The 15873-nt window shown below is 39.9% G+C and overlaps 1 protein-coding gene across 1 annotated transcript; it reads left to right on the forward strand.

The window, feature by feature from the left end:
* The first annotated feature begins 208 nt into the window (after positions 1-208).
* LOC105898810 (DnaJ (Hsp40) homolog, subfamily C, member 7) lies at positions 209-15863 on the forward strand. The gene is made up of 7 exons (XM_031573442.2): positions 209-553; positions 8398-8486; positions 10952-11076; positions 11388-11501; positions 12082-12156; positions 13058-13176; positions 15441-15863. The coding sequence occupies exons 1-7, from the start codon at positions 456-458 to the stop codon at positions 15619-15621; spliced, it is 801 nt and encodes a 266-aa protein (XP_031429302.1). The 5' UTR covers positions 209-455; the 3' UTR covers positions 15622-15863.
* The last annotated feature ends 10 nt before the right edge of the window (positions 15864-15873 follow it).

Here is a 15873-nt window from a genome sequence, read left to right on the forward strand (position 1 = left end):
CATGCTTCAAAGGAACGAAGCGATCGATTTCCTCCTAGATCAAAAGGTGCATTGCACACAATGAAGGGAGACCATCAACATTTTGAATATTGTCTAATATTGTAACAGCAATGTGTGGGTCATTGGTGTTGGTGGATCCGTGCCCTGCGGCTTGTTAGATGATATTTAATGCTCATCCAACAGGTGATTCAAACCTTCGTAGGGTGAAGTGATAGCAGCCACGTGATTGCAACGGCCGGCAATGACTTTTGCATTTTCTTGCGGAAATAAATCTATAGTTTCAAATTGTTGCTGGGATAAACTTCACTATACTGTTGCCCAAAAAAGTGGCCGCGCATGCGTCGAATGGTACTGGCCTGAAACTGCTGGTCTGAAACGGCGTCACTGGCTCTGCAGACAGATATCATTGTCCGCGTCGGCAAACGTTTGACTTTACCAGGGCCCGCAGAGAGCGCATGCCCTCCCCTTCCTTTCACAGCAAAATGTCGTCAGTAGACTTCGATGTACCCATGGATCCAGAAATGGAATTACTCGATGATGAGGACATGGAAAGGTAATACTACATGGGAAGCTGTTCCTGGCGAAAAGATTAAACGTTATTGATGGGTAGTTGATCACACTGAATGTTATTGTTTCAACATTCAGTTCAGCTAGCTCGCGGAATAGCAAGGTCTCGATGGCCTTATCTTAGCTGGAGCCTCCCCCTGGATGGTTTGCTGTCTAAAAGTAGCCTAGTAAGCTAGCTGGCGAAGCGGTGACTTAGAACTGGTTTTTAATATCGGGAGCAACTCTTGTTCGATCCGTTGATGTAGAGATATCGTTTCGATGCTGTTTTGCCTTGTTGTTAACTATTAGTTAGCTAGCCACGTTAGCCAACAGACCTGAAACACTGCGTATTGAAGACACGTTTTGGCCTATTTAGCTTGGTTGGTAGCTAGCTAGCTAGCTACCTTACCAAGTTTGGGAAATCAAGTGATCTTACTCCATTTGTGCATAAAAAAAGTGGAAAATGGTGGCTACCTAGCTTGCTTGCTTTACTGTCTCATGATTTAGGCCAAGAGCTTGTTCAAGCTCTCGAGAACAAAAGATAAACTTGTGTTTTTATAAGGTAACGTAACCTGAAATTGCATACTTCGATAACGTTACATGATACAGTTGACCCCACTGATTACCATCCCAAGACACCAGTCTAATCAGGTAGTGGTAGTTACTTCCGGTGTTGTGATTTATCCTGTAATAGTGTTATCTGTTGTGTTTTCATTTTCCGACTTCACATGTAGTTCTGCAATTAAGACTAATTTAAGTATCTGCATGTTAAGAGTGTCAAACTAGTTATGAGGTTATGAATTGCTTGATAAATTGTGACATGAGTCACTGTGACGGGTTTCAGTGATTCTAGGACCAGTTGGGTCCCATTGACCTAGCATCAGTCACATATTGCAGACATGATAAAGGCCTGTATACATACACATATAAGCAATTTGTGTTGGCTATGTACAGTGCTCAGAAAGTAAAATGCTGTAGTGTTGCATCCTTTTTACTATTTCAGCGCTCGAAAAGCATGATGCAGTATTGTCTTCCTCTACTTTTCTCACCAAGAAGAAAATCTCTCAAACTGCTTTGGGCAGACTTGGTTCAGACTTACTTTACATTGATACTTTTGTTCAACATGCAACCAAAAATCTGCTAAACAGCTAAAAAATGTAATTGGACGTACCGGTGAGCCTGACATTTAGCAGGGCCGTATCTGTGTGTATGTATAAAGAGTCATTTTTCTCCCCTCACCCGCATTCTATGACTGGGGAAGTGAAGCCAGCATCCCGAGCTGGAAGGGTGCCCCTGAGGACAGCTGATTACGATAGTCCACTGCAACGGTCCAGGACCCCCCCCCCCCCCCCCCCCCCCCCACACACACACACACACACACACACATATGGGGTCCCCATACCATTAGCTTTCTAGGATGTAGCCTGATGTCACCTGAACTACCCCCTGATTTGGTGAACAAGACCCAAAATCACCTAGAGTTAACTCTCTCTTTCTGCTACTTTGTCTTTCTCCTTGTTCTCTCAGGAGAGCTGTCACTCTCAAGCTCTCTGATGTAAGGTCCTCCTTTACCGTATGGTCTCTCAAGGCAGACACACCAAACTCTCTTTCTTACAGCAACGACTGCCTTAGATTTCTCGTTAGCCAAGACAACACACTGCTAATTGAGAGTAAACAAGTTTAGAGCTAGCGGCTGCAACAGAAAGTCTGCTAGCTATCTAGACAAGCACGACTAAAATAACGATATATTTCTTCAGAGGCAGCACCAACATTAGAACATTAAACCAGATTTAATTTCTAGGATTACCCGAAGGTCGAGTCAACAGTTGAATTTTGCCCTGGCTAACACTCGGGTTAAATGGCTTCATGGCAGAATTACTTGAGAAATAAAAATTGCATCACTTTTGTTTAATTAAAGCCTATGTTTTGCGTTTGTTCATTCAGTAACTGTAGCCTCAACAATTTGACACATTTTGAGGTATGGTTTTATAGGCATCTAGTTTTGGTACCATCCTCCAATTCATTTTGATACCTTATGGTCATGTGAAGGACAGATAAACACATGCTTCTTTCCCTATAGCCATCCAGGATATGCCCTATGTAGTTCTGTATACCGGGCTAGAATACCCTGCAAAAATGGAAGACAAGCTTTCACAGCATGACATTGCCAGCTATACAGCCAAAAGACACCAGTTAGTGTGTTGGCAAGCTTCTATCAGTGTCAACTGGGCTGTTGGTGGTGTTTGCAAGGTTTTTGCATGCCTTTTTAGTAGTTTGCTTGCTACTTTTGGAACAGGACTCCCTATTGCTGCTTTAACAACATGTAAGATTATAATTCCTTTTGCCATATTTACGGCATAACATCTGGTAAAAAAAATACTCATACTTGTTTAAAAATGTTGCTTGTTGTCTTCCACTAATCAGTCAACCATCACTGCAAGCCCCATCCAGCAGTTTCAGGGCAGAAGTAAAATATTAGCCTACATATTTTTAAGGATGTCCTTATGTAAGTGGATTTACAAGAGGAAGTGTGATGGTGTGTGTGGCTATGAGATGTGCCCTTTATCCTGCCATATATACATGCATGTTGAAGAAATGTTGCACAGCTTGTAGATTAGACCTGTTAAACTAATTTGGTATGCTATACTCAGTTTTGACAAGTTGCCCATTGTTCTCTGAAAAAAAGCATGTTGCATAAGTTTGGCTTGAAGTTCCATGACCGGTTAGCCACACAATCAAATTGTGCTAGCATCTTAACAGCATCACAGGATCCAGTAATGCAGAAGACAAAAGTATGTGAGACAAAACAGGAGCATTTCAGAAACTAACTTTGCTACCGACATTCAGAGGCACGGCCACTGTTATGGATTTCCATCAGGGCCATATTCTTAGCTGTGGTCAGAAATGCTGTGATCATTGTCTGACTGACTAGTCTACAGGCAGGTCATGCTTCTTGGCCATAATTCCCGAGGGCTTTAGTAACGTGTTGGCTAACTCTGCCAGGTAGAGCGTGAATGGGTCTCTCTCCCTCTTTCACATCCCATTAATATGTCTGGTAAAAAAACAACATGGGATGGATAACAGACTTTCATTCACACTCAGTCTTCCATAAAAATAAAATAACGGGTGTCCCGTTCCTACCTGACTGTAACAGAATGCTATGGATCACGAACCTCCGTAAGAGGTCTAAAACATGCAAGGCCTCATGCCAGTTAACCTAGCTATCAACTATCCTAGCTATCTCTAGCTTAGGGAACCATCTTAACAGTTTGTATTTGCTACTGTGTGTAATATGAACACATATTTTAATACCGTAAATCCTCAAATAAAGACCGGTATTCGATTAGAGGCCGGGCTTCAGATAGTAGCCGGGGGCGTGGTCGATACGGACAAATAAAGGCCGGGCCCCGTATACAAGCCGGGAGAAAAAAAAAAAGGTACCGGTAGCCTATTTTACTGTAGCCTACCACTAGCAGTCCAGCACAAAGCAGCAATCACAATTTAATTGAATGCATTTCATAAATACATGTTCTCCTCATGTTGTTGGCTAATTTCATGGCTGTTTGCAATAAAAAAAGAAATGTTTCAGCCTACAAGGCGAATTTGTTATTATACAGTTACTTGCCTAATGGATAGAAGACATTCCTCCAAAATACCTCTTTTTAATGATTTTGTTGCCGTTTCGTGATTTACGCTAAGAAAAAAATGTTCTTCAGGCCAATAGAACTTTAACGTCCCAGGTGTTGCGTAGCAACCCATTACATGCTGACTTCAAGTTACAATGACTTTCCGCTACGTTAAATGACGGACTTCTTGCGGAATGATATGAAAGATGTGAATTAAAAACACAAAACCCGTTGCCAATGACAGCGGTCATTAACTTTTCAAGGTGGTGAATATCAAGAAATTACAGACCTGCTAACGTTGGGGTGCCCCATTCAAATCAACTGAACTTTTTTGAACATTCTGAAGAGCCGTAAGAAATAAAGGCCTGCCCCTAATACAAGCCTGCCCCAAATACAGGCCGGTGCGCTGTGCTGCCTCAGTAAATAAAAGCCCCGGCTACTATTTGAGGATTTACGGTATGTGTGAAAAGGAACTTGTGTTCATATGAAGCTGCACAGGCACCTTGAGTGTTTCGACATTTCCCTATCATAACTTTTCTAAGTTAAATTGCTGAGACTGTGACATCAGCTAGATAGCAAGCTATCATTTCATGCAAATGCCAATTCATGCCATTTAAACCGTTTTAGTTTTTTTTTTAAGTTTCCCTAGCTAGCTAGTTATCTAGCATAGCAACAAGAGAACCATAGCAACCAGGAAACACCATTTGCTGCATAGCCTCAAGCAAATTTGAATTTCTCAAAATCATCTCCACAAATAAAAGTCATTCTTGGGTGCAAAGTAGTCACAACCAATTGTGGATGATGATAAATGGCTTTACTTAGATATTAAAGGGAAACAATGGGCCCTATTTTTCGGTCCAGAATTGAGTTAGAACTGGCAACTGTAAAAAAAAGAAATATATATATAATAATAATAATATAATATAATTTTGTTATAAGGCTCTGACAACATGAAAAAGATCCCTACAGAGATAACCATGCGTCTGTATACCTCAATAACTGTAAATAAGCTAGAAAATTACTGTTTGTACAGTCAGTTTTTTACCTCTCTCTTATTCCGGTCTCTCTCTCTTCCGGACGTAGCAACCCATTTAGTGCCTGTTGTCAATTGGCCTACCGTGTGGTGTTGGAGTGGACACTTCAAAGTTAAGCAGTCTCATGCTTAGCCATGCAACAATTATACCATGATGGCTATGTATGCCCATTTATTGTATTAGGAAATGGAGGTACTGTAATCAGGGTTTTTCCTGCATAGAGAAAATTTGGGCGCGCGCCTAAGCCGTTTTCCCGAGCGCCTACAACAAATCGCGAGCGCCTAAGGCAAAAAAAAAAGTCCGCGATAAAAAAAAGCTGTCATTCATGGCGCAATTCAGCTTAATAGTGTTTTGAGCCCTCACCGTCGACTTCAAGGGCGCATCCCACCTCCCACCCCCTGAGCCAATCATTGAACAGAGGCTGCTCCAAGCTTGCCAGTTTAGAGAAGACGTTGGTTTGGATTTGAGATTTGAGCAAGCAACTTAATGTAGCTAGCTTTTAGCTGTTTTAAACCAAGGGACTTTACTTCAAAAATGTTGTTTTCAACCTGCTTACAAATCTGGTTAAAACAACTAGTGAAGGTGTTTTAGAATAATATTAATGCCATATACAATAACTGACTTTATGTTAACACCACTAATTAATGTTAGCTGTCTTAATTATTTAGCGCAATGCTAGCATGCATCTACCGTAATTCGATATTTAACCAAGGTAGCCTATTGTAGCTACTGCAAAATATTGATCGCGACCTGTTTACAAATCTGGTTAAAAAGATAAAGGTGAGCTGTTATTTATAGATATGAATTATTTCTCATGCATCTAATGACTTACAGCTACCTGTAAAGCATCTAAACGTACAGAGTAAGGGAGGTTGACTGCTAAATACAGTACATTAAGGCAGCCACCAGTCTTTGGATAGCTCTCATAAGTGAGTTATTGTATATGGCATTAATATTCTAACCATCACACATAGGATATATAGGTACACAAACACACTGCTTAAATAAAACACTAAGCCTACAAAGTATTTTTTTAAGATATTGTAGGCAACTGCTAGCTAGCTAGATAATGTCAGCAACTGCTAGCTAGCTGCTTGCTCAAATTCAAACCAACGTCTTCTCTAAACTGGCAAGCTAGGAGCAGCCTCTGTTCAATGATTGCCAATTCATCACGCGTGCAATGCATGTAAGCGAATATGGTCTCAATAGTATGTTTCAAGTATAGGCTACAGCCGAAACCTCGTTATGTTTTGATCAATAGTAATCGAGTTGATAAGCGTGTCTTGTCTGAACAATACGCAATTGTGAGGTGCGCGAATGGACAGAGCGGCCAGCTGCCAATCAATCAACTTGCGTATGCATCCTGACTTCATCAGTCGGCGCTGATTTTAAGCATAACATTCTATTTTCAGTATTCATGGCTTTCAATGTATTAAAATATCTGCTATGTTGAGGACATACACAGGTGTAGGCTATTATTTGATTTGTCTACCCGTTTGAACGAGTACCAGTAGACCGCGGGGCCTCGGGAGAGGCAGACAACCGCATTGGTTTATCAATGAAAGCTCAGCTCGTTCGGAGGAGAGCGGATAGATTTGTGTTGCATCTCGAATATAATAATATTAATATTATCATTGATAAATAAACCGGTGCGGTTGTAAACTGTCGTTCCGCTGCGAGGGCCAGCCCGACGTGCACGAATACACCTGTACAAATGCAAATTAAATGTCCACTCAAAATGCTGACAAAAGTTTGATTTCCAACGCAGCCTCCATTGGTGGGCCAATAGAAGTTAAACACACTATTAAACATATTTGTGGACAGTTTTAATAATAAAAACAAAAAGAATGGTATGTAGGTTTGTATAATAAAAATGAATAGTAATAATAGATAAACTTGAATTTCATAATTTGTGTGTTACATTTCTGACCACTGGTTAGTTCTAGATTTTATTGATATACATTTCAGTAGTTTGCATATGTAGAGGTACACCTTGATAATCTTTGAACCATACATGATAGCACCATGGGGCTTGGACTACTGTCAATCTATAAGCCTATCTATTTTAATCTAAAGTGTAAGCAAAATGATTTCCTGAAGCATATCCTCCATTATTTATGAAATGGTAACATGTAAGCTAATAAGGTGACATGGTAACACAGACTGTGCGCGCATAGCGCGCAATTTTTTTTTTGAGCACCGAAGACCCATTTTGACCCAGGAAAAACCCTGGTAATGCTGCTCTGCCATTCTGATGTCCATTAATGAGCCAAACTGGAAAGAGTTTGTGGTTACGAGGTAGTTATGGTCGGTACTGTGCTGTATTGCGCTGGTGCAGGTTGGAGGGGACTAGTTATTCCTACCCGATTTGTTGCTCCTGTTGCTTGTAAGGTTAGCTAACAGACTTCTGTTGCAGCTGCTCATGCTAAATACACTTGTTTACTCTTGATTAGCTGTGCGTTCTTAGCTAACAAGGAGTCTTAGCCAGGCTCTCACGTCACTGCCACTGTAAGAGGAGAGTGCAGTGTGGGAGTCAAGACTCTGCGCAATGGAGAGAGTGCTTCAATGAAGGTGAACTTAACAAGGATAGGGGCATAGTCCAGGTGATGTCAGGCTACGGTTATAGGAAGTTATGGGAGGAGGTGCAATTGTTTTTAGTAATGGTTAACGTTCCACCGTAAGAGTTGGTCTAAATCACAAAATCAAGAAATTCATCTATTGAGTTCCCATTGTACCTACATTGTTTATTATTTTACAGTTACTTTTAGTATCGAGCTAGGGGTGCTAACAATTTTGGAGCCCCCTTTAAACCTCTCCAGTCAGCTCACTGCTTCTGGCCTTGCAAGCAATTCTTACTTGAGTTGAGTATATCTGTATTGTAATCCCATCAAAATCTAAATGAAGGTAATAATTATTAGTTTGGTTCATTCTTTTTGTTAAAATATTTAATCAAATTTTATTAGATTTAATTGGTCATGAGTAGATTACCTAATTGCATGCTCTACAAAGACAAATGCCCTCATAAACATGACACCGCTGCTTCCAGAATGGCCTTTTGATACAAAAGTTACACAAATACAAATAAAAAACGCTACTGAGTTATATTGAGGCCAGTGACGAGGAGCAATTTAGAAAGTCAGTGAATCAGGTGGGCTTGCTAACATGATTGCTCTGTATCTTTTAACTTCTAGGGATGCAGAGGATTTTAAAGAGCAAGGTAATGCCTACTATATAAAGAAGGACTACTCAGAAGCTTTCAACTACTACACAAAAGCCATTGGTAAGTGTATGTGTTTTACTAATTAAAATGTTGTTGTATTCTTCCTCCTTCTCATCAATGAAAATCTATGGTGAGTACTGGAAGCTTATGGTAAAAAGATGAAACGTTTTTATTTTCAATTAAGTAGGTAACTTTAGAACTGTATGGATGAATTACGTAAAAAATGAAGCATTACTAGATTCCTTGGTCACACTGAAGTCAAAGCACACATTAATGTCAATTTCCGCCATTTTGAAATTTCATTGATTTGGGATTTCATATAAAACATTAGGCCTATTCCTCCTACAGATTTTGTGTAGTGTTTGTTAAATTTGGCGCATGTGATCTTCAGACCAAGCTCAACATAAGTTATTTGTTGGATTTTTGATTTTCCAAAGTAATTTTCCATCACAACTAATTGAATCTGCTAAACAAGAATTGTCATAAAGAAAAGTTAAGAAAAAGATAAGAAAAGTCATATCTACACATAAAAGTTGGCAGATTAACTGTTTTTGACCACTGGGCGCGCTGTAATACTCAAAAACTGGAGCTGTCAAGTGATAAAAAAAAGTCTAATTCAGGGATGGAAATGCATTCTTCACCAGCCTCCATTTTGTAATCAAACTTGTTTGTGTAACCTTTTCTATAACATTTGTCTTGCTTTAGAAAAACAAAACAAATAATACACATCTTCCCATACAAATTATGAATTTAATATTTATTCACTTATGGTTATGCATATTTTAATTGTCTCTCCCTCACACCACACTTTAACAGTCTTTTAATATTAAAGTAGAACAAACTAGATTAAACAGAACTTTAACAATCACTCACACACATCTCTCTCTCCCTCCCTTGCTTCAAAATCCCTCATCAGAATCTGAATCGGATTCCATTTTCTCTGGAGCTTGTATGGTGCAGATCACCTCCTTTCCTTGTGGCATTTGGAGGATTCGTGGTCCTTGATGGCCTCCCATTTAACATTTTTGGTGCCCACAATAAAGATGTTTGTCTTGCTGCTGGCCGAAGCGTGTTTCTCAACAGTGGAAACAAAACACTGACTGGCTAGCCTACTCGAAATGAAAGCTAGCCAGTCTCCACTTATTGAGAAATTACCTTTTTACTTTTGGTCCTTGAACTCAAGGTGATACAAATTTAGCTCCTTGATTGCCTGAGTTTGTACCACCTTTTATACATTTATTGGTTGTTCGTTGTTAGCATATTTTTGTAGCATATCGCTTGGATGAAGCAGAATTCTCAGGTGACTAAAAGACAGGGCAGCTGTTAAATATTTAGTATAGAGGATGACAGTTTTGATATTTCAGCTCATGAATAGATGTTCATTGTCCACAATTTGCATTTTTTCTGCTCAGCAAATCACAATTCGCTGTTGTAAACTGCCGATGCCTCACTGGCAGGTACTTCCTGCTGCCGATTTAAAGATGGATTTCTTAACTGGAAATATTATTATTCTTTTTTTTCTCTCCCCTTTTTACTAATTTTGTCGTAACCAAGACACATCGTCCCCTATTTTTTAGGACGATAACGGCTGGCTGATAAGTCCGATTTCACCTGTGCGGGTTGTCAAAACTCTGGCGACAAATACAATTCTCCGCCAAAGCATGGATTTTTAGAATATGGGCGTGGTGAAATATTCCTCTCTAACTGACGGAGAACATAAGAATGCGCCAATCATAGCATTTTACAGTGATTTCAGCGATTGCAACTTGTTTTTAATGCAAAAAGTCATAGTCATAGCCTAATCATCGCAATGTAATCACAAATTCACACCAGAAATCACAAATGTAAAAATCTCTAAATGACCATAGGTGTCACAGTACATTCTGTAATATTTAACACAAATATCAGAGCAAACCCACACAAGATCCTACTAAAGTTAACTTAAGGTGTAATTTTATTGGCTTTTGAGCTCAAATATCAACAACCTTTCACCAGAGTTGCGGACTGTACCTTTCCATGTCAGTGTAGCCATAACCTCTTTAAATGAATGCAGTCTTGGGTGCAGGGCCACAAAAAGGCTAATCAGGTTATCATCTCCTCCCATAGTTACAAGACCATAACAGTTTGACCAGTATTATTTTTGTCTCATGTTCTTAGTTGTAGTTAGCATTTGTGTCATTCTAAATAGGTTTTTCTGTTCAAACATTTTGAGAGTATTGAGAGAATTGATACCCCAGTCTCCTGTTTAAGTAAATTCTCTAATATAAGGTGATCACGTAATTAACTTTCTCTTATAGAGCTCAATAAAATGGAAATGAACAACTTGACATTTTGGCCAAGTAATACAATAAAAACGAGGCTTGTGGCACCATTTTTATACATTTTCATGTATTTGTGGTATATTGTACATGACAAATATAAGCTTGATGCATATCAAGAAGAAAGCCCTTTACAGTAATGATTTGTGAAACACTGATTTAGCTGAAATTTGGGAATTGACATCTCTATTTTCTTATTTATAACAGACATGTGCCCGAAGACTGCCAGTTACTATGGTAATCGAGCTGCCACTCTGATGATGTTGAGTCGCTATAGAGAGGCACTGGAGGACTCCCAGATGGCTGTGAGGCTTGATGACGCCTTCGTTAAGGTCAGGTGGTGCCGCTGCAAAGTTTTAACGTTTTGATGATGGTACTCATCTTGCTACCCTAGCCTAGCTGAACTGCTGTGGTTGACCTGAGGTTAAATAGGTGTAACAGTTCTCTGGTTTGATTGAAATCAGTCAGCAGATGTGAAAGTTCCATCATCTACTTTTGATGAAAATAATCAAAGCTTTTTTCACATTCACATGTTGGCCAAGTTCAAACTATAAGGGCTCCTGCATACCTTCACAGATGCATAGATAGGGTACCATAGCAACCTTGACTGCATAATGTAATATTGTTTGTCTATGTCCCACAGGGTCACGTTCGGGAGGGTAAGTGCCACTTGTCTCTCGGTAATGCCATGGCAGCCAGCCGTTGTTTCCAGAGGGTTCTTGAACTAGAACCTGACAATGTCTCGGCTCAGCAGGAGGTAAGTTATCCTTTCAAAGAGAAGTTGCTAAAAAAGGACTATATTTCTCAGTGAAATATTCCTATGAAACGGTAATAAAATCATTACAAATAAATATTTGGAGACATCTATCTTATCGTTTAGGCAACTCTCCTGTGCTTTGGGATGTTATTTGTCCACAATTTATTTTTCAAGAATGACCGGCACACTACAATTTTCCCTTACATATGACAGCATGTGACATATTCCATGGCAAGACTGACATTGCTGTGTTGGTCTAATGAAAAGAAAGTTGTTAGTAAAGTATTCCCCTGCTTTGTGTGTGCTGCTTGGCCTATGATCATTGCCACTTGCAGCTATATTTGGTTTGTATTTATGTTGTCTGGCTCTGGTTTTGCTGGCTAACTGTGTGATCCGCTATGTGATTATGTATCTGGGGTTGGACATCATAGGACCCAGGAAGATTGCCATGCAGTGGGAGAACAAAAAAAAATAAAAATACATATTTCAAATGCAAGATCTATGTGATGTCTCAGATCTAAGCATGTTTTAAACAAAATGTTGAGTTACCTACAGTCAATATTTTCCATTTCTTTTGTAGATTAAAAATGCAGAATCCATTTTGGAGTATGAGAGGATGGCAGAGATTGGCTTTGACAAACGAGACTTCAGAATGGTAATGTAATGGGCTGATTACCCTTCAAGGGTTTTGGAATAATACTCAACTGTGTAGCTTTAGCTTGTTTTGCATTATCTTGTCACTTTTTTCTTGGTAATGAGATCAATACAATGTGTCTCTTTGTGTGTTTCATTCATCACATCACATCCTACTCCTACTGCTAATATGATCCTGCTCATCATTTGAACTCTGTTTTCCCTTTAAAGCCTTTATTAAACGGCTATTTTCTAAAGTTGGAAAAACTCACATTACCCAGCAGTTGACCTATGTCTAAATAGCAATTACAAAATATGTTGTGGCGTGTACTGCATTTTAAATCAAACTACTTCTATAAAAATGAAATGTTTAACATGTAAAGCAAGACTGTGGACATGTAGTGTGTGCCAGTATCCCTGAGTTAATTTTTCATTCACTAATATCTATGGTGATCATGGTGGAATTATTTGTTTTACATTAAGTGTATTTGGCTAATGTCATAAGACCCTAAGGAATGTGAAATGTTACACGTGTATATTGCTGGGGTTATCTGTAATGTAACCTTTCATTCATCAGTTCTGCATATTATAGGGAGCTGGGTTTGAATGAGTTGTTTAAATGTATTATGCTGGCATTGCCATGTCTTTCCCCCCATGCCTACTGACATAACAAGTAAGAAGTTATGTGGCTGAAAGGAGTTTTATTCATAAAGTTAACGTTTCAATGTGGTGCTCAAAGTAGGATTAGACCATACAAATATATTCATTCAGGTTCAGACAGCTTTGTTTTCAGAAGTTCTTAGGTAGTAAACATCTGATGCCAGTTCTGACAGAAGCATAAATGGACCTTTAGTCTCTTATATTCATGTAGTCTCTCGACTCGCAGCTCTCTCACAAGGTTTCTCTATTTTTTGCATTTGCAGGTAGTTTTTTGTATGGACCGAGCACTGGAGTCTGCACCGGCCTGTCACAGGTTTAAGGTTCTGAAGGCAGAGTGTTTGGCTATGCTAGGCCGCTACCCAGAAGCCCAGTCTGTTGCCAGGTAACCATAATTGTACATGGAAGGAATTCAGGATGCACAGTATGGCTCATAATGTTAAATGAAATGTGTGTAAAACAAAAGCCTTAAAACAGTAGTTCTAGACCTTTTTTGTACTGTGGGAAAAAGATTTATATATTATATTATACATATATACATTTTATATGAACCAGCCACTTTGTATAGCATAGCCAGGTTGTGAAATACAGAGACAATGAAGGCTAAAGAGACAAGGTGATATGCTTAAGTGAGGAAAAGAACTTGAAAGTATCCAAGTGTTTTAAAATCCAACTGAGCCCCATTGGATCCATATGAAAGTGGAAGTTGCATGACACCACCCAGATGATAAGTAGAAAAAGCTGTCTCCCAAACCAAGCATCCGAGGAAGATATTAACTGGTGACGGGGGCCACCACTGTCCACACATCACTCCAAACAAATGTACAAAGTTCAGTGGCTGGAATTGGGGTGCATGTCGAGGAGTCCACAATCTTAAGAGCTATCCATAAAACTGGACTCTTGGAGCGCGGGGAAAAATACATTGTTTTAGAAGATCCACATTAAAGCATGTTTGGAGGTTGCCTAAGACATGGGAAAAGGTTTTTATGGTCATATGAGACCATAAAACAATCAAATACAACAATCAAACTTCAGTAATTTAGGAGACCTTGGATTAAGCACTAAGTACTGATTTCACTCAATGTGACAAAGTGCAAGCAGGTCAGGTAAAGAAGTGCACTGTAAGTTGGGGTTAGGGTGTTAGAGATGTTAGGAAAGGAGGGACTCGGCAGAGATGAGTCTTAAAGAGATTCTTTGAAGATGGAGAGAGATGCTCCTGTCCTGGCACGGATTTCAGTTATACACTGGAGAAGATGTTAAATTCTTTTTTATTGGTTGGAGATTTCCCGCAGTGGCCAATCCTCTCTCTGTCACATGCTAGATACTCAGCAATCTAACCTAACCAATAAACGACTGCCCAACCATAGATCCTGCGTAGCAGGATACAACAGCAATGCAAAACTGGCTAGTGACAGCCGCAACACGTGCCACATGTTCTGGCCAGGATTTGTAAAGGCCCTCCTTCACAGTACAACATGCACTGTCTGTAGCCCAAAAGTGCTAAACACAACAACATGACCGCCATAAAACCTGCCAACCATAGAACCTGAGCAGCCGGATACAACAACAACAACAAAGCAGGCACCTTCCTTCATCAGTATTTTATTGAATTAGGCCCACAACACCTACAGAAGGATCAACAGGTGTTTTGCATCCCAGACCCACCCCCTCCATACTCATGAATATTTCAGCTCCAACCATTGGCTTACTTTTTGAACAGCCTCAGACAACTCCTTCAAAGCTCTGCCCGCTAGAAGGGCATTGCCGCAGTCAAGGCAAGAGATGACCATGGTCGAAGAGTTGAGTGGCATACTGATGACCTGATTTTTCTTATGTTGCATAGTGCAAAGTGGCATGACCGGGAGACAGTGCAATACGGTAGTTTCTTGCAACCTTGGTTGGGGTTTAGCCGGACATTTTTATTTGATATTGTGATTGATAGCTGGATTGGCTGGTTAACCAAGAGTTCAGTTTCAGAGAGGTTTAGTTGAAGGTGGCGTTCCTTCATCCATGTGTATGGATATGTCTGAGAGACGAGCACTGATCCGCACCGAGACCGTGGGGTCATCTGGCAGGAATGACAAGTATATTTGGGAATTGTCTGTGTAGCAGTAATATGAGAAGCCACATGTGCGGCTAATTGGGGTGGGCTGCAAAGAGCAGCACTGAGCCTTGGTGGAGAGGCTACCACATCTAGTTAGACGTCTAGTTAGATTGCTCCCAGCCGTTCCCAATAAATGCAGTGACTTGAGTCTCTTCCAACTTATTTTCAAGTATTCAAAAGAATTCCGTCATAAACCTCTTAACCAATCACATGTTGTCAGCTGTATGAGGAAGTTTTCAGAAATGAAATATGTTATTGGACAGTAAGGATGTATGATCTGGCCCTCTGATGAAGAGCTTGGGTAGTTCATTTTTGTATATGTTCTGCGGTCACAGCATTTTGAAGTTCATTATTGTACACTTGTATTTGTGTGTTTTCTTTTTTTTTATGTGTCAAATTACAAAGTATGTATGGCTTCTTTCCCTGAACTAAAGTATTTATTTTTCCATGTCACCTCTTAAAGAAATAGTGGGCTTTTAACATTTTCTCCATATCCCAGGTGATTGTTGTTGACATGTAGCTATGTGTGTCCTTGTCTTCCCTAGTGATATCTTACGGATGGACTCGACCAATGGTGATGCTCTGTATGTGCGTGGCTTGTGTCTCTACTATGAGGATTGTATTGATAAAGCGGTCCAGTTCTTCATCCAGGCACTTCGCATGGCACCAGACCATGAAAAAGCCAGACTGGCCTGCAGGGTAAGTGATTCATTAAGTGTGTTTTGATTAAATACACAGGAATGCACATCTGTCAGTTGTAGCACAGTTAGGGCAGCTACAACTACAACTAGCTGAGGATCAACTGGATGAGTGATTTCTGTCACTCTAGATTTGTGTGTGATTCAACCCCAAAGATTAGAATTTGTTGAGCAACCTTCACAATTGATGACCTCCAGGTAATGTTTTCGCTTTCTGTACCTTTCTGCTGTTGGGTTTTTAGCTTACTCTTCATGTGCAAAAACTCCCAACTTCTGGCTG

This window comes from Clupea harengus, chromosome 1 (assembly GCF_900700415.2).
Source record: "Clupea harengus chromosome 1, Ch_v2.0.2, whole genome shotgun sequence".
Classification (NCBI taxonomy): domain Eukaryota; kingdom Metazoa; phylum Chordata; class Actinopteri; order Clupeiformes; family Clupeidae; genus Clupea; species Clupea harengus.

Excerpts from the sequence above, each read along its gene's own strand:
- LOC105898810 (XM_031573442.2), top strand. The coding sequence starts at position 456 with ATGCCCTCCCCTTCCTTTCACAGCAAAATGTCGTCAGTAGACTTCGAT. Across the intron at positions 11,077-11,387 it reads TTGATGACGCCTTCGTTAAG|GGTCACGTTCGGGAGGGTAA; the intron begins GTCAGGTGGTGC and ends TATGTCCCACAG. Across the intron at positions 13,177-15,440 it reads GAAGCCCAGTCTGTTGCCAG|TGATATCTTACGGATGGACT; the intron begins GTAACCATAATT and ends TGTCTTCCCTAG.